Source organism: Mandrillus leucophaeus, unplaced genomic scaffold (genome assembly GCF_000951045.1).
Source record: "Mandrillus leucophaeus isolate KB7577 unplaced genomic scaffold, Mleu.le_1.0 Scaffold38, whole genome shotgun sequence".
NCBI lineage: Eukaryota > Metazoa > Chordata > Mammalia > Primates > Cercopithecidae > Mandrillus > Mandrillus leucophaeus.
The window spans coordinates 767,293-790,819 of record NW_012104031.1 but is presented as its reverse complement, the minus strand read 5'-3'; the positions used below and the strand labels follow the sequence as shown (position 1 = coordinate 790,819).

General features: G+C 43.7%; 1 protein-coding gene across 5 annotated transcripts in view; it reads right to left on the bottom strand.

Annotated features, from left to right (window-relative positions):
• LEMD1 (LEM domain containing 1) overlaps nucleotides 1–23,527 on the bottom strand; it is a 62,858-nt gene that overhangs the window by 17,006 nt on the left and 22,325 nt on the right. The window contains exons 1-4 of one of the 5 annotated variants that reach the window (XM_011990405.1): nucleotides 17,897–17,993; nucleotides 16,364–16,483; nucleotides 15,132–15,254; nucleotides 11,839–11,903 (exon numbers count right to left, since the gene is read on the bottom strand). In XM_011990405.1, coding sequence (XP_011845795.1) covers nucleotides 11,839–11,903; nucleotides 15,132–15,254; nucleotides 16,364–16,445 — 270 coding nt within the window. In that variant the 5' untranslated portion in view covers nucleotides 16,446–16,483; nucleotides 17,897–17,993. Of the gene's footprint in view, nucleotides 1–11,838; nucleotides 11,904–15,131; nucleotides 15,255–16,363; nucleotides 16,484–17,896; nucleotides 17,994–23,527 lie in introns of those variants that run through there. The other 4 variants (XM_011990408.1, XM_011990407.1, XM_011990409.1 and 1 more) reach the window with 4 other exon arrangements.

Sequence of the window (23,527 nt, the reverse complement as noted above, 5' to 3'; positions counted from 1 at the left end):
TTCCTTGTAAAGATGGCATTTAGCAGCCCCCTTAGCACACATCAGAGGTAAGAAGAAAGGGCTTATTAAGTAGTTAAGAAACTATGTAATTTTCTTTTCACTTTGACCCAATTTGAATATACAACTACTATTGGGAATAAGGATGTTTTTCAATTAATTAAGAAACGATTAGAGAGATGTTTAACATCAGGTCTTCTAAAACCTGTATATACTACTTGAATCACACACTACTTAATTGTAGTTCTTTAATACATATTCCCATGATACACTAAGCCTGCTTGTGGCAGCCTTTGGGGTGGGCCCTGCACAGGCTAATGTAGGCTTACAAGGTATCTCATAAGCAACAATAGAAATTGAGGCACAGAGAGTTAAAATCCCATTAAAGTTTTGGCAGAAACACATTGAAATAAACTTAAAATTTGGAAGTAAAAATGAGACATGCAGTTTTCCTTCCCTTCTTTATCATCCCCTGGGGTGTCAGTATGCTTTGCACATGGAGAAAGGAGGCAGAAGGGACATGGATGCAGAGGTGTTGGCATGCCTGGAGGCCAAGAAATGGAGTAGCGAGGTTGTGGAGGGTTTCTGCCTGCCTGGTAGTAGAAGAATTAGAGCACTGGGAGGGGTAGGGGGACCAGCATGGACACGTTAGTGTGCCCTGGCGCAAGGAAGAGGGACAGTGAGGGGAAGGAAGAGGGCCCTCTTGTAGTGGGGGCTGCAAGGAGGTGTTGGTATGTTCCATGGTCAAGGAGGCCGTTACAGGTGATAAAGAGAAGGAAGTGGTTATTGTGACTGGGTGATTAGTTACACTGAGAAAATTAGAAAATTGAGGCTGAGTGTGGTGACTCACACCTGTAATCCCAACACTTTGGGAGGCCGAGGCAGGTGGATCACCTGAGGTCAGGAGTTCAAGACCAGTCTGGCCAACATGGTGAAACCCCATCTCTACTAAAAGTACAAAAATTAGCTAAGTGTGGTGGTGTGCGCCTGTAGTTCCAGCTACTCAGGAGACGGAGGCAGGAGAATTGCTTGAATCCAGGAGGCGGAGATTGCAGTGAGCTGAGATTGCACCACTGCACTCCAGCCTGGGCAACAGAGCGAGACTCCATCTAAAAAAAAAAATTAGAAAACTGAGTGAAAATGTAAATACAGTGAGGCTAATGGAATCTATAATCAGAGGATAATGGAATCACTGTCAGAGAAGTGATTTTATAAAAGTAAATGATTAGAAAGAACATTGGATTGTTAGATTGCAATTGGAGATAAATAGAAACTCATAGTTTTTGATTTTATGTATACTTACATAAAAATAGAGATGTATGTATGTGTATGTACACAGAGACATACATTATTTTCTAGCTCTGTCCACTGAAAAGGGCCTAGAAGCAATGATACCCAGTAGAAAGGTGCTCACTGAAGGCCTAGATCTCGGCTTCCAAACACCATCTTGTGAAAGGAACCAAGGCTCCTGGGGCAGGAAAAGTACAAGATGAGTCTGAAGCATCTTTTTGTGCCAGAAACCAAGGAAGTGCTCAAATAATGATGAGGACATGTCAAAAGGACCCAGTATCTATCTTGAAGGGGATCCTACTAGCTAAAGCTGGGAAATTTTGAGTATGAAAATAGTGATGTCAATGGATACAACGCATTGGACAAAAAGAAATCAATGAATTCATACTTACATGAATGAATGAGTGAGTGAGTGAGTGAGTTATTGAATGAATAGGGAGAAAGGAAAACGCTTCTTACAGTAGAATGCCAACTAACAAATGTAGAAGGACTGATAGAAATAGAAAATCTCAATAGGCCATCACCACAGTGGAAGCTGATTCAGGCAGAGGGTTCTACAGATGCTAAGGCTAAAGAGTGAGGGTCCATGAGGAACAGTATGTTGGTGCCATTTCAAAATATCTCCCCACAGAATGCTGTTCAATTACAAAGGCAAAAATAATGTTTGAGCGTTTTTATTTTGTTTCATTTTGACACAGGGTCGCTTTGTCAACCCACACTGGAGTGCAGGGGCGCAATCTCGGTTCACTGCAGGCTCAATCTCCCAGGCTCAAGCCATCCTCCCACCTCAGTCTCCCAGGTAGCTGGGACTACAGGCATGTGCCACCATGCCCAGCTAATTTTTTGTGGTTTTTTTGTAGAGAAGAGGTTTCACTATGTTGTCCACTATTGAATTCCTGAGCTCAAGCAATCTACCTGCCTTGGCCTCCCAAAGTGTTGGGATTACAGGCATGAGCCACTGTGCGTGGCCAAGAAACCTGACAAACATCAACTTTTCCAGGTAATTAAGATTGACATTATTATCAGTGGGACACAGTGACATTGTTTGTCCCGTGGCGATGTAATGAGAAGAGCACAGCGCCATTTCTAAAGAATTCCGGCCAAGAACGCATGGCTTCTAATACTAGTCAAAAGGAAAAATCAGACAAATCCAATCTGAGGTTCACCCTTGTGATGTTGTGAGACAGTAAGAAACATACACCTGGTCTTCTGTCCCCTCTCTTGGCACAGAGCTCCTGAAATCCTTGTAATTTCCTCAGTGATAGGTGTGATAGAAGCATCTTTTATTATACTATTTTTGTCTCAGTCCCAGGTTCCTGACACAAGAACTTCTAAGGACCCTTGGAATCTCTGGAGCTACAGGAGTTATCTATTTTATATGCTGATGAGTTGACTGGTGCCCAAAGACCCTTAGATAGCTTCAGAATGGGGTCTGGTCATCAGAAAGGCCAACCATGTGATTAGAAGATTTGAACTTGGGGCTGGGCACGGTGGCTTAGACCTGTAATCTCAGCACTTTGGGAGGCTGAGGCAGGTGGATCACGAGGTCAGCAGTTCAAGACCAGCCTGGCCAACATGATGAAACCCTGTTTCTACTAAAAATACAAAAATTAGCTGGGTGTGGTGGCATGTGCCTGTAATCCCAGCTACTTGGGAGGCTGAGGCAGGAGAACTGGTTGAACCTGGGATGGGGAGGTTGTAGTGAGCTGAGATCACACCATTGTACTTCTGCCTGGACGACAGAGCAAGACTCCTTCTTAAAAAAAAAAAAAAAAAAAAAAAAAGATTTGAACTTGGAGCCCCACCCCTTGACCTCCAGGTAGAGGAGGGGAGCTGAAGGTTGAATTAATCACCGATAGCCAATGATTTAGTCAATCATACCTAAGTAACAGGACCTCCATAAAACTCCTAAAAGACAGAGTTTAGAGAGTTTCTGAGTTGGTGAACGCATTAAGGTACTTAGAGGGCAGCGCACCCAGAGAAAGCATGGAAGCTCTGCGTCTCTTGACCTAGACCTTGCCCCCTGCATCTCTCCCATTGGCTGTTTCTGAGCTATATCCTTTAAAATACACTAGTAAGGAAAGAGCACTCCTGAGTTCTGTAAGTTGTTCTAGCAAATTAGCAAATCCAAGGTGTTGTGGGAACCTTTGATTTTTAGCGAGTCAATTAGAAGTATGGGAGACCCAGGACTTGAGATTGGCATTTTAAGTGGGGGCCGTCTTGTGAGACTGAGCCCTTTAACCTGTGGGATCTGACGCTAACTCCAGGTCTATAGTGTCAGAATTCTACTGAATTGTTGGACACCTGACTAGTGTCTGGAGAGTTGGAGAACTGGTTGTCATGAGAAAAAAAACCCACACATTTGCATCAGAAGTGTTCTGTGGGTAGAGAGATTTCCTAGTAACTCTACAGAATGAAAGGCCTGTACTCTTGAAAACTGTCAAGGGCAGGAATGACAGGGAAAGATTGGGGCACCATGGCTCCAGATCGAAGGAGAAGGAATAGACGACAACTAAAGGGAGCATGTGTTCCTGGAGTGGTTGTGGATGAAAAAGCAAAAAGATATCATTGGGAAAGTTGGTGAAACTTGCATGGGGTCTCAGTACTGGCTGGAAGCATTGAATCAGTGTGGATTTCCTTATCTGGAGGGTCATATGGTGGTTATGTAGTAGAGTGTCCTTTGGTGGGCAGAATACTTACTGGGGAGCCCAGGGGCTTCATATCTGCAATTTGCTCTCAAATCATTCAGAAAGAGAAAATGGTAGGGTACACACACACACACACACACACACACACACTCCTCAAACGTGATACAAGGTACCAACTGAGGAACCTGAGCGGAAGGAATGTGGGTGCTCTTTGTACTATTCCTGCAACTTTCTGTAAGTTTGAAAATATTTTGAGAGGTGTGGAGAAAGATTTAATAACTTTTTCTTTTTCTTTCTTTCTTTCTTTTTTTTTTTTTTTTTTTTTTGGAGACAGGATCTCACTCTGTCACCCAAGCTGGAGTGCATTGGTGCCATCACTGCTCACTGCAGCCTCGAGCTGGGCTCAAGCCATCCTTTCACCTTGGCCTCCCGAGTAGCTAGGACCACAGGTGCACACCACTATGCCCAGCTAATTTTTTTGTAATTATTGTAGAGATGGGGTTTTGCCATGTTGCCCAGGCTAGTCTCGAACTCCTGGGCTCAAGTGATCCTCCCTCCTTGGCCTCCCAAAGTGCTGAGATTAAAGGAGTGAGCCATCAAGCTCAGCTAAATTTAAGTATAAGATTAAGAAAGAGGAGTCTCAAATACTGGGAGGGCACAATGACTTAAACAGACAACAACAACAAAAACCAAGGCCTCTGTCACCCAGGCAGGAGTGCAAGTGGTGTGATCTGAAATCCTGGGCTCAGGTCATTCTCCTACCTCAGCCTCCCAAGTAGCTGGGACCACAGGTGTGTGCCACCATGCTGGGCCAATTTTTTGTATTTTTAGTAGAGACAGAGTTTTACCATGTTGCCCGGGATGGTCTCCAACTCCTGGGCTCAAGCAGTTCACCCATCTCAGCCTCTCAAAGTGTTGGGATTACAGGCGTAAGCCACCAAGCCTAGCCAGCATATGATTGTTTTTTTAAAGTTCAGTCTGCCTCATTCAACACGCAGGGCTTACAGAAAGCAATTTTTAATTATATCTGTGTATTTACTTCTATAAATATATCTGTAGGCACTTGATAAATCACATTCTGTGGCACTTAGAAATTCAATACTGAAGATTCGTTTTCCAGTGTTATTTTTCACTAAGTATATTGTTTTGTACTACAGGTAATTAAATAACATGCTTTTTATGTAACAATAATGTTAATGATAATAATAGCTCTTATTTGTACTTGCCTCTTATTACATATACATATACTACTCTGCTTTGCATATTTTGTATCACACATACATATACTACTCTGCTTTGCATATTTTATATCACACATACATATACTACTCTGTTTTGCATATTTCAATCTTCACAACACTGTGAGGTTGAGACTGTTCTTAAGCTTATTTATAGATGAGGAAACTAAGACATAGAGAGGTTGAGTGTCTTGTCCAAGTTAGTAGTAGAGCTGAAATTTGAACCCAGGCAGTCTGGCTCTATAGTCTTTTTAATTTTCTTTCTTTTTTTTTTTTAAAGAGAAGGTCTCACTCTGTTGTCCAGACTGGAGTACAGTGGCATGAACTTGGATCACTGCAGCCTCAACCTCCTAAGCTCAAGCAATCCCCCTGCCTCAGCCTCCTGAGTAGCTTGGCTTGCATGCCACTATGACCAGTTAATTAATTAATTAAATTTATTTATTTATTTGTTTTTGAGACAGAGTTTCACTTTTGTTGCCCAGGCTGGAGTGCAATGGCATGATCTCGGCTCACTGCAACCTCTGCCTCCCAGGTTCAAGTGATTCTCCCCTGCCTCAGCCTCCGGAGTAGCTGGGATTACAGGCATGGACCACCACGCCCAGCTAATTTTTTGTGTTTTTAGTAGAGATGGGGTTTCTCCATGTTCGCCATGGTTGGTCTCGAACTCCTGACTTCAGGTGATCTGCCTGCCTCGGCCTCCCAAGGTGCTGGGATTACAGGCGTGAGCCACTGCGCCTGGCCCCCAGTTCATTTATTTTTATTTTTCTTGTAGAGATGGGTTCTTGTCATGTTGCCCAAACTGGTCTTGCACTCCTGGGCTCAAGTGATCCTCCTGCCTCAGCCTCCCAAAGCGCTGAGATTACAAGCATGAGCCACTGTACCCAGCAGAGTCCATATTTGTGTTACACATATTCTTTGTTATTTTTGATACACATATTCTTTGTGTCCAGAGCTCATTTTCAAGTTTCTTCATGATCAGATCTATGCCTTTTCCCTACTTATTTTCTTCCTCAAGAAAATCTAGCACAATATCCTGTACGCAATAGTTGTTGACTCACAGGCTGAGACCCAGGGGTGGAAACTGTTGCAACCATTCCCTGAATGGTCATCCATTCACAATGATCTAAGCATCATCTCTCAAGAGACTACATCAAGGTACATCCAAGCGACAAAGTATATGGTACATAATAGGAAGTCAGAAAGAGAGAGATCATCAACATCAGTAGAGGAAAGCTCCTTTCAGTTCAGCCAACAGGGACTGAGTAACTCCCCTGCCCCACCCTGCCCCCAGATGCCTGGCATAGAATTCAATGCAGAGGAGTCAAAGCGTGGGTTTTCATCTTCAACATTTTACAGCCTGCAGCAAAAGCTCCTGGGCAGAGGGTGGGGTGGAGGCTGAATGCAAAAGTAGTGGGGCATGGTGCCCCGTGCCTGTAGTCCCAGCTACTTGGGAGGCTGAGGCCAGAGGTTAACTTGAGCTCAGGAAGTCAAGGCTGCACTGAGTTATGATGCCACTGTACTCCAGCCTGGGCAACTGAATGAGACTCTGTGAGAAAGGAAAGAAAGAAAGAAAGAAAAGAAAGAAAAGAAAGGAAGGAAGGAAGGAGGGAAGGAAGGAAGGAAGGAAGGAGGGAAGGAAGGAAAGAAGGAAGGAAGGAAGGAAAGAAGGAAGGAAGGAAAGAAGGAAGGAAGGAAGGAAGGAAAAGAAAAGAGAAAGGAAGGAAAAGAAAGGAAGAAAGAGAGAGAAAGAAAGAAGAAAAGAAGGAGGGAGGGAGAGAGGAAGGAAAGGAAAGAAGGAAGGAAAGAAGGAAGGCAGGAAGGCAGGGAGGGAAAGAAAGGAAAGAAGGAAAATGAAGAAAGAGAAAAAAGAAAGGAAGAAGGGAGGCAGGGAGCGAAAGAAAGGAAAGAAGGAAAAAGAAAGAAGAAAGAGAAAGAAAGAAAGAAAAGAAAAGAAAGAAAGACAAGGGAGGGAGGGAAAGGAAGGAAGGAAGGAAAAAGAAAGAAGAAAGAAAGAAAGAAAGGAAAGAAAGAAAGAAAGAAAGAAAAGGGAGGGAGGGAAGGAAGGAAGGAAGGAAGGAAGGAAGGAAGGAAGGAAGGAAGGGAAAAGAAAGATTGATTTTTGGGCCCAGACCTGCAGAATGTGCAGGATGGGTGGGAAGATGAGAAGAGAGCATGCAGGCTGGCAGAACAGAGTAAACTGAGATTCCGGCAGGGATGAGCATGGGAGAGGGTAAAGAAACACCCAGGTGGCCCAGGAGGGCTCAGGAGTACCCACCTCCCAGGGCCAGCTGCCCTCTGGTTGTTGGATGCAGCAGCCCTCTGAAGATAGGGCACAGATATAAACACTTCCACCCTTGGAACCGCTCCCAAACCCAGGACCGTATGTCCCCATTTGCCCCCATTTGCCCCAGATAGTCCCAGCTTACTCCTGATGTTCCAGCATCCCTTCAGGTTAGTGTCCCTTTTCAAAAGCATACTGGTAGAGATGATCAATTATACGGCCACCTTACTCAAAGCCTACCTTATGTAGCCTGACATTGTAGATTACTCTGCCTCCCTACCAACCAACTCCAAATCCCATTTTCCTCTCTTTGGTAGAAGGGCACTTAGAGACTGAGTTACACATACTGACTTAATGTCCCACTCCGTTATTGGTAGCATAAGCTGCGTCTAATGTCTTTCTGATGAAAAAATCCCCAATTAAAAAAAATTTTGACCTGGCTGAATGAGTGGCTTTAACGACCAAATCCAATGGACTGCATATGTGACATGATAAAGCAGACACATACAGTGTTAAACAGAGTCCAGAAATTGCATATTCCAAATCTCTAAGTGGCTTGTATTCCACTAGAAACCAACTAAAAATGAGAGGAAAATGTGGTATTTCAAAGAAATGCAAATACTACCTAGCTAGGCACTCAGAAGGCTGTTAGGTACAAACAAATGCTCTTAAGTAATTAAAGTCTACAGTGTTAGACGAGTGCCTCAATAAACACACCTTCTACCACCTTTTACATGGAAATGCGAATGCTTATTTACATTTACTTTCAGATTTAAGGATGAACAGATGTCTTGAGGCCCTTCTGAGAATGAAAATGGCTTATATAAATCCTTCAAATCAAAACATTTTAGGCCATCACAAACTTCCTATTTAATTCTGTTGCCAATTCAAAATATCGATGTGGTTTTACTTCAGGTTTATGTAAAGCGGAGACTGAAGGCCACTGGTCCTACCCGATGCATTTTCAATACTCAGGTTGCTTTTACTGCTGTAGCAACTTTGCAGGAGCTATATTAAAGGGTTTTCTGCAGAACCGAGGTTTACCGAATGGAAAGGATTCCTTTAATGAGGTATTTGGAAGTTAAAAAATACTTTCAGAAAATTTGGTATGATATCAGAATTACTTCATCACATTTGAATTATGTTTAAATGGGAAGCTGAAGCTATAGCATATGTGGCAATGTTTACTTGAAGGTTTCTTTTCATTTATTTAAACTTAACAACTAGTTTAAATACTAGACCATATTTGCAAACTAACCTTTTTGTCATTGGAGCTGTTTGGTAGATTTGGTGAGGTGAGCTTTGAGTTCCTACTATGTGCAAGACCCTGTGATAGCTACTAAATGAGGATAAAATACCATTTTATTTTTTTATTTTTATTTGTATTACTTTTTTGAGATAGGGTCTCGCTCTGTCACTCAGGCTAGAGTGCAGTGGCGTCATCACGGCTTACTGCAGCCTTGACATCCCAAGCCTCAAGAGATTCTCCTACCTCAGCCTCCCGAGTAGCTGGGACCACAGGTGTGCATCACCATGTCCAGTTAATTTTTACAATGTTTGTAGAGACGAGGTCTCACCATCTTTCCCAGGCTGGTCTCAGACTCTGGGGCTCAAGCCAGCCTCCTATCTCAGCTTCCTGAATAGCTGGGATCACATGTGTGTGTCACCATGCCCAGCTAATTTTTTTTTTTTTTTTTTTTTTTTTTGTAGATATGAGGTGTTACTACGTTGCCCGGGATAAGATGCCTTTTTTTTTTTTTTTTTTTTTTTTTTGGAGTCTCCTCTCACTCTGTCACCCAGGCTGAAGTGCAGCGGCACAATCTTGGCTCGCTGCAACCTCTGCTTCCCGAGTTCAAGTGATTCTTGTACCTTAGCCTCCTGAGTAGCTGGGACTACAGGCACATGACACCATGCCCAGATACTTTTTTTGTATTTTTAGTAGAGACACAGTTTCGCCATGTTGGCCAGACAGGTCTCGAACTCCTGGCCTCAAGTGATCCGCCCACCTTAATGCCATTTTAAAAGGACTCACAGAAGTGGCCATTGAGATAGTCCTTAAAAGATCACAGGGTTTTAACAGGAAGAAAAATGCGGTAGGGGGTGAGAAGAGTGAAAAGAATTTCAGGCATAAAGAACAGTTGAAGTAACGGTTCATGGGAAGACAGTGTGAGAGGTGCAGAAACAAGGTGAGCATTTGTTGGGTTGGATGATGAGCGAGATTAGGTTACAGGAGATACTAGAGTTGATTCATGGTGTATAGCAAGTTTGCATCTTGTTTTGAAAGTCTCTGGGCAAGCCAGTGGCATGATTAAATCTCTGCTTGTAGATCCGAACTGGAACTGGGAAAAGTTAGAGGCAAACACAGGAGGATTTTGCAATTGTTCAAATAAAGTAATAATACGGAGGCTGGGCGAGGTGGTTCATGCCTGTAATTCCAGTGCTTTGAGAGGCCAAGGCAAGAGGATCACTAGAGGCCAGGAGTTCGAGGCCAGCCTGGGCGACAGTGTGAGATCCTACACAGCATGAGTTTCTACACACACACACACAAAAAGAGAAGTTGTTTTTTTGAGATGGGGTCTCATGCTGTTGCCCAGGCTGGAGTGCAGTGGTGTGATCACGCATGGCTCACTGCAGCCTCAACCTCCCAGGCTCAAGCAGTCCTCCCACCTCAGCCCCCCAAGTAGCTGGCACCACAGGCACGCACCACCATACCCAGCCAGTTTTTTGGGTTTTTTTTTAAATTTTATAGAGACATGGTCTCCCTAGGTTGCCCAGGCTGAGTCTTGAACTCTTGAGCTCAGGCAATCCTCCCACCTTGGCCTCCTAAAGTGCTGGGATTACAGGGGTAAGCCACCATGCCCGGCCAGAATTGTTTTTTAGTTACCCAGGTGTGGTGGAGTGTACCTGTAGTTCTAGCTACTTGGGAGGCTGAGGGAGGAGTATTGCTTGAGCCCAGGAGTTCGAGATTACAGTGAGCTATCATGGTGCCACTGCACTCCAGCCTGGGTGACAGAATGAGACCCTGTCTCTAAAGTAAATAAATAAATAATGTGGTTGCAAGCTAGGATAGCAGTAGGAAGAAGACAGAGAAGGGATGAATTTTTTAAAATCATTCAAATCCCTAAGTCTTGGCAGCTCTTTGTATGTGAAGAGCTGCAGGGAGGGGGTGGTCCAATAACTCCAAGGCTTTGAGCCTGGACAGTGGGGAGATGCTGGAACCATCAGGATAAACCCAGGCCATAGATGCAGGTTCAGGGTGGCCTGAAATGTGCTGGGTCAGTCCTGGACATCCTGAGCCTGAGGTACAAGGGGATAACCATGGGGAGAAGTGTGAACACGTCTGTGTAACCCACAAAATGTTCATGATATTAGGTAACCATTTGTCAAATGAACACAGGAAGAAGTGAGGAAGGAAGGGAAAGAGAAGGAAAAGGGAGGCGCTTCCCAGTAGGCAGTTGGATATGCAGACCTGTGCCTCAGGAGAGAAGCGTGTGTGGGGGCCACAAAGAGGGGGTGAGTGGGTGAGTGAATGACACAGAGCAGAGGCTGAAGGAGGAGGTGTCAGGCACAGGCACATCAGGGGCCAAGAGGAAGACAAAAAGTCAGAACAGAAACAGGGATACAGAGCCAAGAACCAAGGAGTGGCAGAATTCTGAAATCTAAGAAGGCAGCCATCTCCAAATAAAAAGGGTCAGAGGTCAAAACACAGAAAAAGTCACTAGAGTTGGCACCTTGGAGTTCATTACTGAGCACTAATGATGGGCTGTGTTTGATGCTCAGAGCTTTACCTGCCTTTCACTTCACATCCACCCTGTGAGGTAGGCACTGCTGTTAAACTATGCTAGGAGGCTTAGATCTGTTCACTGACTTCCCCAAAGTCACGCTTCCAGGAAGCGGAGGGCAGAAATCCTAAGCCAGTTAGGTGTCACCCCAAAACCTGTAACCCTCACACACTTGGCTGTGTGCTTCAGTACGGTGCTGGGGGTAGAAGCCAGATCTCAGGGGCTAGAAAAGCAAACGGGATGGAAACTCACATTTAATCTATGTTTGCTGTGGGCCCAGAACCGAGCTCAGTGCTATATGTGAACGTAAACAACGGACAGTGAAAATGGGGAGTGGGGGGGGTGACAGCTGGGAGAAGCAGAATGGTGGCTTTTTCAAGAAGGGGCAGGAGGGACCCTGTCATTCTAGGTCCTCTGCTAGATCATGGAAATCATTTCATCATACAGAAACCTGCATTAAAATGATCCTCTTTAAACTAGGATTTTACCTCTATAACAGAATGTAGTAACTTGCTATCCCCTTTCTTAATACAGATGAACAGAGCTACTTCCTGTTTCTGACATATGGGTATTAAGTATTCAGGCATTAGAATGGTACATACTTTTTTGAGTTTCTTGCTTTTTTCTGTTGAGAGTATGATATTTCCTTGCAAAATGATATTAAGCTCTGCATCATGGGAAACAAAAGGAAAATAGGCCATGAGTACATTTGAGCTAGCAAACAGAATAAACGTCAATCATCAGGGTGAATTCTCTCAATCAGAGGACATTTTTGCAAGGGGATGAAAATTCACGTGACCCTTTTGATGGAAAAGAACATTTCTTCTGAGCTGCAGCAGCCTTCGTGAAACAGACTTAGGCCTTCCTCTGGGAATAAGGCCTGTCATATTTGCATGCCTCCGAGAGAAATACACAAGCTGGCTGCTCATCTGGGTGGCTGTTTGCAGTCTAGTCATTGTCCCTTTGAACCAGCTGTAAGCCCCATGCATTCCTGAATGCCAAGATAGGAAGGGAGGATTTTCTCCTTCTGGATCCAAAAAGGCACCCAGGGAAGGCAAGGCCAGACCTGTGCTAAAAGCCTTTAAAATCGGGGGAACTGCTAGGGACAGAAAACGATGTTATTAATTAGCCTGCAAAGAAGCATTTTGATAAACCTGAAGGAATGGTGGTTACACATCCATTTTAAACGAGCTCTCCGAGTCAAAAATATTTGGAAAGTTTGGGCTGGGCGCAGTGGCTCAAGCCTGTAATCCCAGCACTTTGGGAGGCTGAGGTGGGCAGATCACGAGGTCAGGAGATCGAGACCATCCTGGCTAACACGGTGAAACCTGGTCTATACTAAAAACACAAAAAATTAGCCGGGCGTGGTGGGCGCCTGTAGTCCCAGGTACTCAGGAGGCTGAGGTAGGAGAATGGTATGAACCCTGGAGGCGGAGCTTGCAGTGAGCCAAGATCATGCCACTGCACTCCAGCCTGGAAGACAGACTCTGTCTCAAAAAAAAAAAAAAAAAATTGGAAAGTTTGAAAGCAGTTAGATAATTAAAGTTATGTCTGCCCACCGACAAGACAGTCAATGAGTGAAAATGAGAAAAATCAAACCCACTGATTGTTTGGATGACCTCATGCTCAGCCTCAGGTCTAGGGCTCCCTGCACCTCCACCCCCACTCCAAGCCCATTCCAGGACTAGGTGTTTCCATGAAAGGAGAAGGCTGAGTCCATAGGATGCCCCACTCCAGTTCATTACAACTCCTCCACTCTAATGGTACCAGTGGCTATGAGACTTTTCTAATGAACAAATTCAAATATCTGGTTCAAACCTAACTTGGCGAACTAGGTTTGCTGCGTGTGGCAACCACAGAATTGCATTACAAAGGTAGGACTGAATCAGCACTTCCACCTCGACCTGATGGCCCGTAGCTGGCTTAGATCAGGGAGGTACAATCTAAAGCAGTGGCAAACCTTACAAACGGAAGGACCAATTCTCTCCTAGCCCTAGCATCAACGCAATTCTGTGGAGGGCTACATGCTGGGACCCAGGATAGCGGGGACTGAGACCACAACAGCTTGGTTTTGTAGCTTTAACCTGAAGTCCTGGGCAGTCGTGAGCAGTTTTGAGATCTTAAACCTGGCACTGCTTTTCACCAGAGTGCTGGTTTGGTCTCTTGAGCCCCTCCCCAGGGCAGGAAACAGAAGCAGGCTTGGATCTGGGACAGGACTCTGAACACAATCTACAACCAGGACAGGCCTCGGGTAGCCACTTTCCCTGAGGTACCCCCATGCTAACTGCCTGCTCAAGGGCCAGTGAAGTTTATCCCTAAACCTTGCCATCCTTTTCTAGTGAGGCCAGCAGTGTTAACCCCTGGGGAAAGCTTTCAGTATCTGTGCCACCTCCAATGTCGGGATAAGGGGATTTTTCAGAGGGCCCCAGGCACTTGCATGGTTTATCCAGTTTTTAATTTGAACTGTATGATACTGTCCTTATTTTGTAGATCAGACACGATAAAAAAAATGTAATGTGTTCATCCTCACAATAGAAATTATGAGAAAAATGTAGGGTATGGAGTGGAAAGAGCCACATTTGGAAAGGCAGACTGGGTACAAATCTCAGTTCTCTCACTTTCTTTCATCCAACAAACATACACTGAGTCCCGGTATGTGCCTGGAACTATTCCAGGAGCTGGACACAGAATGGTGATGAAGACAGATTGGTCCTGCTCTGCATGGCCCATGCTAATGCATGCTTATCTTCTGGGGCTGCTTCTGAGCTCAGTGATGCTGGGCCAGTCACTTGGCCTCTCTGAGCTTCTGCCAAGTGCTGTGAGAGTTAAATGGGACGATGGGCATTTGGCCCAGGTTGCACTGGTGGCCTTCAATAAATGGTAGTTCCTGTTATTTTACTGTGGCTCATAGAGAACTCCTGATAAATATTTGTTGAATGGAAACGCCTTGGAATGTACTGTGGGAATCTCCAAGCCCTTCCCCTAAGATCCCTGAAGCTAGAAACCACTGCAGGAGAATGGTGTACCCAGAGCAGAGGCCACTGTCAGCAAAGCCCAGAGATCCTGGAGACCCCGGTTCCCTGCACATTCTGTGACCTGAAAGAGACCAGCTGCTGTCAGTTGTCATATAAATCAGGAGGGCAGTCAGCATAGGAGGGGTTTCAAGGAGGTATAATCTGGTTCATCTTTTTTTTTTTTTTTTGACAGAGTCTTGCTGTGTCCACTGGGCTGGAGTACAGTGGTATGATCTTGGCTCACTGCAACCTCTGCCTCCCTGGTTCAAGTGATTCTCCTGCCTCAGCCTCCCAGGTAGCTGGGATTAAAGGTGTGTGCCACCACGACCAGCTCATTTTTGTATTTTTAGTAGAGATGAGGTTTCACCATGTTGGCCAGGCTGGTCTCGAACTCCTGACCTCAGGTGCTCCACCCGCCTTGGCTTCCCAAAGTGCTAGGATTACATGTAGGTGGGAGTCATCACTGTGGTTCATCCTTCTTAATAGGCATAAAATCATTTAATCCCCCCAAAATAATGGTCAGATTTATCAACTGAAGGAAAGCAGAGGTTGAGACCTCAAAGGAGGCCCAAAATTTACCTGTAGGAATTTCTGATTTTAAGGCATCACCACACATTTGGCTCTAGTTAGTAAAAGGACATGCACGTTGAGCAGTCATTCCCTCAACTTGCCACCCAGTCAAGTCACTAGCGTGAATACAGATGTGAAGTTACAGATTCCTTTTACAGCCCAGGGGCCTATTTTCCAGGCTCTCTGTGCAAAGAGGCCAAGTGGCTATTTCACGGGTCAGGCTGCACACCGTTTAAACCTGCATAAATCATGCCGGACAAGGTATTAACAAGTGCAAAGTTGCTATCTAGCAGTACAGCTTATGACAGTACCTTCGCTGTCATCACTGTCCTGAGCTCCATCCAGCTCTCTGGGTCCATTCATCACAGGTGGTGCACAGGGAGGTGAGACCAACAATTGTACTAACTTTTTTTCATACAACTTTCTGGTGGAAGCTGAGGAAGAATTTGGAGAACAAATTAAATTGTTCTTTTTTTAATATATATGAGCCTACTGGGTTCAAGGTATTTCATAATTCAGATTTTTATTCTTATCCCTTACATTATTGGTTAATTATGGCTTTTTTTTTTTTTTTGAGACAAGGTCTCACTCTGCCTCCCAAGCTGGAGTGCAGTAGCATGATCTCAGCTCACTGAAGCCTCTGCCTCCCAGATTCAAGCGATTCTCCTGCCTCAGCCCCTCTGGCAGCTGGGACCACAGGTGTGCGCCACTACACTCGGCTAATTTTTGTATTCTTAGTAGAGACGGGTTTTGCTATGTTGGCCAGGCTGGTCTTGAACTCCTGACCTCAAGTGATCCACCCGCCTCGGCCTCCCAGTGCTGAGATTGTAGGTATGAGCCACTGCGCCCTGCCCAATTATGGCTTTTTAAACGAGGTAGACTCGCAGCTGTTCAACTCCTTCCTTCGTTTCCACAAACACTTAGGTGATACCTGTATGGATTAACCACAGAGTCAGGCATTGGACACATCTGAGAAGACAGACAAGGCTGTGCATCCTATCTATGGGGAATATAGATAATAAATAAATAGCTAACAAGGTCTACATACTAAAAACAAAACAAAAAAATTGAACCACATAATAAAGAGTAACTGGTTTTTCACTGATGAAAAACACCCAATCCATGGGCTGGGTGTGGTGGCTCACACCTGTAATTCCAGCACTTTGGGAGGCCAAGGCAGGTGAATTACTTGAGGTCAGAAGTTCGAGACAAGCCTGACCAACATGGTGAAATCCTGTCTCTGCAAAATACAAAATCATTAGCTCGATGTGGTGGTGTATGCCTATAATCCCAGCTGCTTGGGAGTCTAAGGCAGGAGAATCCCTTGAATCTGGGAGGCAGAGGTTGCAGTAAGACAAACACCCAATCCTAATCTGTTAATAGGATTTGGGTATATTTATTGCCTCTTCCCTCTTGTGGTTTTCTGTTTTCTCTATGTTCCTATTTCTATTTTAATGGTTTTATTGCATATGTTCCTTCTATTGTAAGTTGTTTATAAACCATAAATGACAAGTCTCTAATATTTGCTGCATACTGTACGTACGTAGTATTGGGCCAGGTGAAAATCCAAGCTTCTCAAGTTGGTTCTGCAATTTACAGTCACTCAGACACTTCACATCCACCATGGTGATAGACGTTTGGCCTCTTTTCTGATGGTAGAATCCTTGAAATAGGAAAACATTAAATGCATTAAGACAACCTTACAAATAAGTACTAAAATGTTACCAATCCACGTAAGTGTTTATAACCCTATCTCCCCAACCTCCTAGGTGCACAGGCAGTAAAGCAAAAATCAGCACTTTCTACTTCTGCCATAAATCCCTGCTGGGATTAGTTGCCTCCATTGTAAAACTTTGGATGGGTGTCATTTTCCCCAGTGTCTTTAGGGCTCAATTATTTATAACTGTTCTGTTCAATGAATATGAGAAAAATCTTCTGGACAAAATAAATAGATATTTCCATTACTGCTCAGGAACTCCGAGTAAAACTCAAGCTCTGAGAAGATAAGAACTTAATTAAATATGAAAGAGCTGAGAGGTTTTTTTTTTTTTTTTTTTTTGAGTTAAATAAAAGTTATTTATCCCTGCCCTCCTTTTGATGACAGGACAGAGAGTACAGAGCATTCAGTTATTGCAAACAGTAGCAGCTTTCACACTTGTAATTTAACTCTGAACATAACAAGATGGTAGTTTTTAATTAACCGCCAGCAGACTTAGTAATTGCTGAATTGGTATTTGAAAAAAAGTCAGCTATTCACTCTCTGGCACACAAATTGATTCATATAGATTTATGCAAATCTTGATATGGCTTTCCAAATCTGCACAACCTCAAGTTCAATCAGTTTTATCCAGTTGATCCTTTGATCTCCCAGAGTTGACCCTTCTACCTACGTAACAAAATCCGCAAAAAGACAGACCCATTTGTCAAACCTTTTAACAGAGATTTTTAAATTTTGGAGTTTATTGTATCACATTTCTATCATGTTTCAAGGCTTAATACTGCAGTGAAAACAACAGCAAGATAATTATTCAGCGTAGGAGGATCTAGACCAATTTTAAATAATGACTTTGCTTTTGTTGGTGATCAGTCAATGTCCAATTAGGAAGAACACTGTATACAAGCTAGAAAAAGTCATGAATTGTTATATATAATAGGGTTGTTCTGGAATACCTAGTTTGACAGTTCTCTACTTTAAAGCAATGCTTTAAAGAGAGTCACATTCTAGCACACATAGTAGGTACCTAGTAAATGTTAGTTTCCTCCTTTTCTGTGTGTTTGGGAAACTGACTTAACACTTTTAGGCCAGTGGGAAACAAACTAATGCTAGGAAGAAAAAGGACAATGCACCTCAGCACCTCAGATTTTTTTTCTTTCCTTTTTACTGGAAGCTAGCTTCGGCAGATTCTGTGACATTTGTTCCTGAGAACAGCTGTCTGTTGTTTCACCAGCTTCCCAAAAATAACCTCCAATAGAGCCCTCATCAATTTCAAGTGACACTAGACAATTGCCTAGAGGGAACACACATATGGAAGAAAAATATTCAAATGGAATCCAACTGGATGATTAATTCACTTACCCCTTCACATGGTTATCTAAAGTCTATGCAATCGAGTTGGTTACTAAAGCTGGGTGAGTTTCACCCTGAGGTTTCCACTAGCAACCAGTCCCTTTTTGCCTGTTAGATATTACGGTAATCATAATACTGACAGTGTGACATCAGTAACCCCCATAGCAACAGATTGATGTGCAAATCAGATGATTAATTGAACCTAAGTTCAAACAGAAGGAGGTACTGGTCGACTTCATAGGCACACTGCCATGATAAAATGTCAAGAGATGCGGAGAAGTTATCATTATGCACAGTAAGTAAGGAGCTGCTACCAAACCAAATGGTGTCAAGAAACCAGGAAGAGAAAGGAGAAATCAAACAAACTCAAGTGTCTAGACCACCCATTAAAAGGCCCATATTAGTAGTTGGGCAATTTGACCATATACTCCAGGGAAAATAGGAAAGTGGAAGAAACCTATATTAATTTGTTAAGGATTATTCATTTAAGAAAACAAGAAATCAGGATGGAGGGCAGATAAATAATAATACATTGCAGAAGTTTGATGGATTTGCCCTTTTCAAAGCATTTTCATATCATCTCATTTCATCCTCTGGACACTTTTATAAGACAGCGGAGACAGATATTATCATCTACATTGCAAAAACCTACGTGGTGTTGCCTTATTTTGTTTAAGGAAAGATCTGTGAGACTATTAACCTGCATCTTTCAAGAAAGACTGCTTAGATTTTAAAGACGTGTGCAAGACAAAATGTAACTGTGAGAAAAAGCAATGCCTTCATTAAATTGCAGGGATAGAGGGAATGATCTGAAAGGGGTGAAGAGGACAGGGGAGCCAGGCTGCTTAGAGTCAAATCCCAGTTCTGTCATTTCCCAACTGGGTGACCTCACATCAGGTAAGTTACTAATTTCACTGTGTCTCCTCTTCTTTGTCCATAACGGGGAATAATAAAAATGGTACCTGTTTCAAAGGGCTATGTTATTCAATGAGTTATAATACATATAAAGTGCTTGGCACATAGAAAGCATTATATAAATGTTTTCCATTATTCTACCCATGAGCCCTAGCCCCAGAAAGTTCCCACATCCAGTATCTTCCTCAGGAGGCTTCATCTCATTTACACTTGCCCATGGGAGTCTATAGTTGCAGTCCTTTCCAGATTCTGGGAAAGAGCTGAACGTCTTTGGGTGGATGGTTATGAAAGCTATTGAGTCTCCCAGGCTGTGGCTCCAAGGGCTATGGCTCCACAGTTTCTGAATAGAGCATCAGTTTTCAAACAAACATGTAATGCAAACATTTACCAACATCCAAACATTGCATTCACCAAACAAAGACTTTGAAAATTGACACATTTGTTTCCATCAAAGCAAATAAATGATAGGCTTGGGTTATTAGGATGCACAAGCATTTTGTTTACATTTCCCAGAATTGCTTTCAACAAAAAAGCAGCCAGCAGGTGGAACTGCTTCCATTTAAACAGTTTGACTATTGGGATGAAACAGACATTTCTAGAATATTTTCTTGGTTAAATCTCTGGGGCTTAAAACAAGCTAGGTTGAAAAGGATTAAATCAGATGATTTCAATCAACATCTATGGGTTGAACCCTGTATCATGTGCAAACTATTCTGCTTGAAATTATTCTCTTGAAAATCCACCAGCATAGTTATGATTCTATTGTCAGCATTATTCCATTTATGAATTCCTGTACTCTGTGCTATCCTGAAATATTTGGTTTAATTGTTTGCAGCACACCATCTCCCTCAGTTTTATCTGTGCAGTCCTGAGCATTAGCTTGTTTTTTGTTTTTCACTCTCCCCATGGCTGCAAAGATATTTTATTCCATTTCTTGAGGGAAGCAAGTTTTAATTGCCAATTGACTACGCATTCAACATGATAAGGTATCTAAACCCTGAGAGCTTCCTCCTTTCATTAAAATGTAGATCCAATTTCTCTTCCCTTAATGCCACATGCTGTTATTAAACTGAAATAACGGAAATAGTAAAAGCCAGATGTCACTTCAGTCTCAGGTTTGACGTGGGGCACAATTTCCTCTCCTCAAATTTAATCTTCGAGTTATTTACTAACCCCATTCTTTGGAAGAATGCACAATTTAAATGTAAATGCAATTTACATAGGGGAGAAGATAGTAGATTTGCAGTTTCAATTGCCAATAACCATTTGCAAAAGGAGAAATCAACTAAAGCAAAGATCAGCAGCTGTCAGTCTAAAGCCCGCATCACTCACCATTCTCAGATAACTTTCCTCCTGAAGCCACCTGCCTCTGAGCCTCCACTATGCAGGCAAAAGGAAGTGGAAAGCGGAGGCATTTCCCCAGACATTTCAGGCCGAATTTACTACTGACTGGAGGGAAAAGGGAGAAGTTTGGGTTTCACTGAGCTGATCTGGTTGGCATCATTGTTGAAATCATTAGCTGATCAATTTCTTTCAAAAATTATTTATTGATCATCTCCTGTGGGATAGGGGTTATGCTTGGCCTAAATCAAGGAGAGGTAGAGGAGAATACAAAGATGCAAAAGCTATAGCCCCTCTTTCAAGGAGCTCACAGTCTCCTTAAAGAGAAAAGGAAACAAATAGCTACAAAAAATAAGATAAAGTGTTAAAGGAATGCTGCAGGAGCCCAGAATCTGAACCGTAAGGGTCCAAAGGTACGTTGAAGCTGAGACTTCCAGGACGAGCAACAGTTTTCCCTATAAACAAGGGGCTGGGGACAGACATTCTAGGACGTGGTAAGCGAGATGAGAAATGAGCCAGGTTGAATAGGTGGATCCTTCCAATTTGTGAAGGATCTGGTGTGCCATGCTAAGGGCTCTGCCTTCACCTCTGGGCACACGTAGAGGTTTATAAGTAGCTCATGGTATAATTACACCTAGTTTGATATTGAGTGGAGGATGAATTGGTAAGGAACAGTCTGGAGGCTACAGGACTCCTTGGAGGTTACTACAACAGTCTAGAAAAGAGATGATGCCATTTGGGGGAGGACTAGAGAGGAAGATACACGATTCATGAATGATTTAGAAGGCAGAATAGCCACAACAGGATGGCTGATTATGTGTTTCCTCTTCACTTCACTTGCATAGGCACCATCTCAGTACAAATCTTTTGTCTCAGGCATGAGCCTGCTTACATAAGGAACCATATGGAGTTTGGTCTACACAGCACTGACACTTTAAAAATTATTCTGCACTTGTCTAGTCAACCCTTGATTATCCACACTACTTGAAGGCAGCAGCAATGCAGATAATCCGTAACTCTCTTCTGTTTGGCTTCGGAATTAATTACACCTTTTAGAGCAAATTTGCTTTCCTAATTAATCTTTCCTAGGCTAATATTAAAATTAACTAATATTCTCTGAGCCCATGCCAGCTGGGCAGGGGAAGCGGGGAGGTGGGGAGGGGGAGGACGGGGAAGTGGCTCAGGCTTAAGCTGAGCAGCAGGAGGATGCCAATGCCACATTAAAATTCACCATGGATCATCCGCAGAGCTCATGAGCCGGGTCTAGCTCGTTGAGAGGTGGCTGTATAATTAAAGACTCAAACCCCTTGGGAGTTCAGTTACTGAGCACCTACTACATACCAGGCACCCTGCAAGGCTGCAGATGAGGAAACGAGTAAAGCCCAGTAGACTCCACTCTCAAGGAGATGCTGGTGTAATGGGGTAAATTAAAGAGTAAACAGAACCTTTACTCAAATGCACTGAAGGTTCTGGCAGAAGCATCTTCCCTTCAAAAGCATGAGGCATGAACAAGGTTGATGGAGGGAAAAAAACCAACAAGTGTGTATAACAAAGGGGAAAATGCTGCCTAATTGCCATTCTATAAACATAATAGCAAAAATGCTTTTAATAAAATGAGTGCATATAATTTCTCCTTTCCATAATCCAAATTAATAAATTCTTTTAATCTGGAGCAAGACGTGATTTTTCCTAGCAATTTTTGGAACTATGATACTCCAGTCCCATGGTCTCCTCCGCAGTGCCTGGAGCTGCCATGGAGGGGTGGGGGACACAGAGCAGCTCCACTCCAGGGGAGCCAGAACGACTCCACCCTCACCTGCTTTACACACTGGACTCCCATGAAGAGTACACTTAAAGGAACACTTCCCCTGCTATACAAAGTTAGGAAGGTATCCATCTGCCCTATTTTCTGAGCTGCTGCTTAAAACCTAAATGGTCCTAGCCTCCTGTCCTGTCATGAAGGCAAATCAGACCTTTGATGCCGGTAAATCAAGAGCTTGGGGGCCCCTTTCCTGGTATCCTGTGAGTCCTGCATACAGAGATTTATGATACATAAACCACATGCAAGAAATTTTGGACAACCCACAGGGATAGATAAACATATAAGATGCAGTTCTTCAAATGGATTACATTCTAGATGGAGAAACCAACCAGAAACACACATGGGCAAAGGTAAGAAGTGAAAGTTCATAATCAAATACCAATACAGTGGTGGCCATAAATGCCGAAGAAGGTCAGAAATAGGGAAAAATCTCCCCTGGTTGGGGGTGGTGTTGTTCAGGGAAAGCTTCCTGGAGGAGGTAGAACTCAGAGTGGGACCTAAAGAACAGGTAAGGTCTGGATTGGCAGGAAGCAGAAGGATGGGCATTGTAGGCAAAGGCATATCATGAACAAGGCTTGGGGGTAGAAGTGGGGATGAGACCAGGCTGGCTTCAGCAAAGGATGCGTTTTAGCTAAGTGGATGGATATGGTGGAACTAGCTTGCAGACAGCTCCAGGATTTCCCTGAGGGTGTTTAGGCCCACAGATCCCTTCAGGTTCCAGGATCCTTCAGGTCTGGGGCCCTCTGCAGCTGACGATGGGTTGCCACCCTGGAGGCCTCTGAAGGAGGGTGTTCAGGGCTGTCAAGAAGAATAATCTAGCAAGGCAGGGCAGGATGGGAGAAAGAAGCCAGGGAAGGAGACCAAGTGGGTCCCTCACCCCAGTCTCTGTGAATAATGAACAGTAGTGGAGGAGATGCTGGGAGGCTTTCGATTACCGGAGTCACTAACCAGGAGCTCAGGAAGCCCCAGGGGACCTTGAGAGGCAATTTCAGAGTGGTTAGGAGAACAGGCTCCAGGGTCATACTGCCTCTGGTTGTATTCTGGATTTTTGTATCACTGCCTCTATTTGTGTCACTTACTAGCTGGACCCTGGCTTTCACATCTGTGAAATGGAAATGCAGTCATAACACTACATTCCTTCCAGAATTTTTAAGGACTGAGTTAACACATCTCAGGAGCTAAAAACACTGTTTTCTCTAAGTGCTCACAGTAAGTGCTCACAAGTGTGAACTGTGAGTAAGGTTCCAGTATGACAAAATGGCTCTGGGGTCCTGCACTGGGATTCTTGCTAACAAGGGGACATCACTCATGATTGGGGCATCTTCCCATCTCATTTGATACCATAGCTCACCCCTTTACCTGGAAACTCAGGGAAACTGAAAGCAGCTTCTCATAATAAAGGCCAGTTGGGATCTGCTTTTTCTCAAAAGAACATTTGAGAGAGAGAGACAGAGACAGAGAGAGAGAGACAGAGTGCCCACTCAAGGGAATGGGTTTCCACTGCAGTACACATGGTAAGGAGCAATGTCATGAAATAGGAGACCACACAAACCAAGATGGCA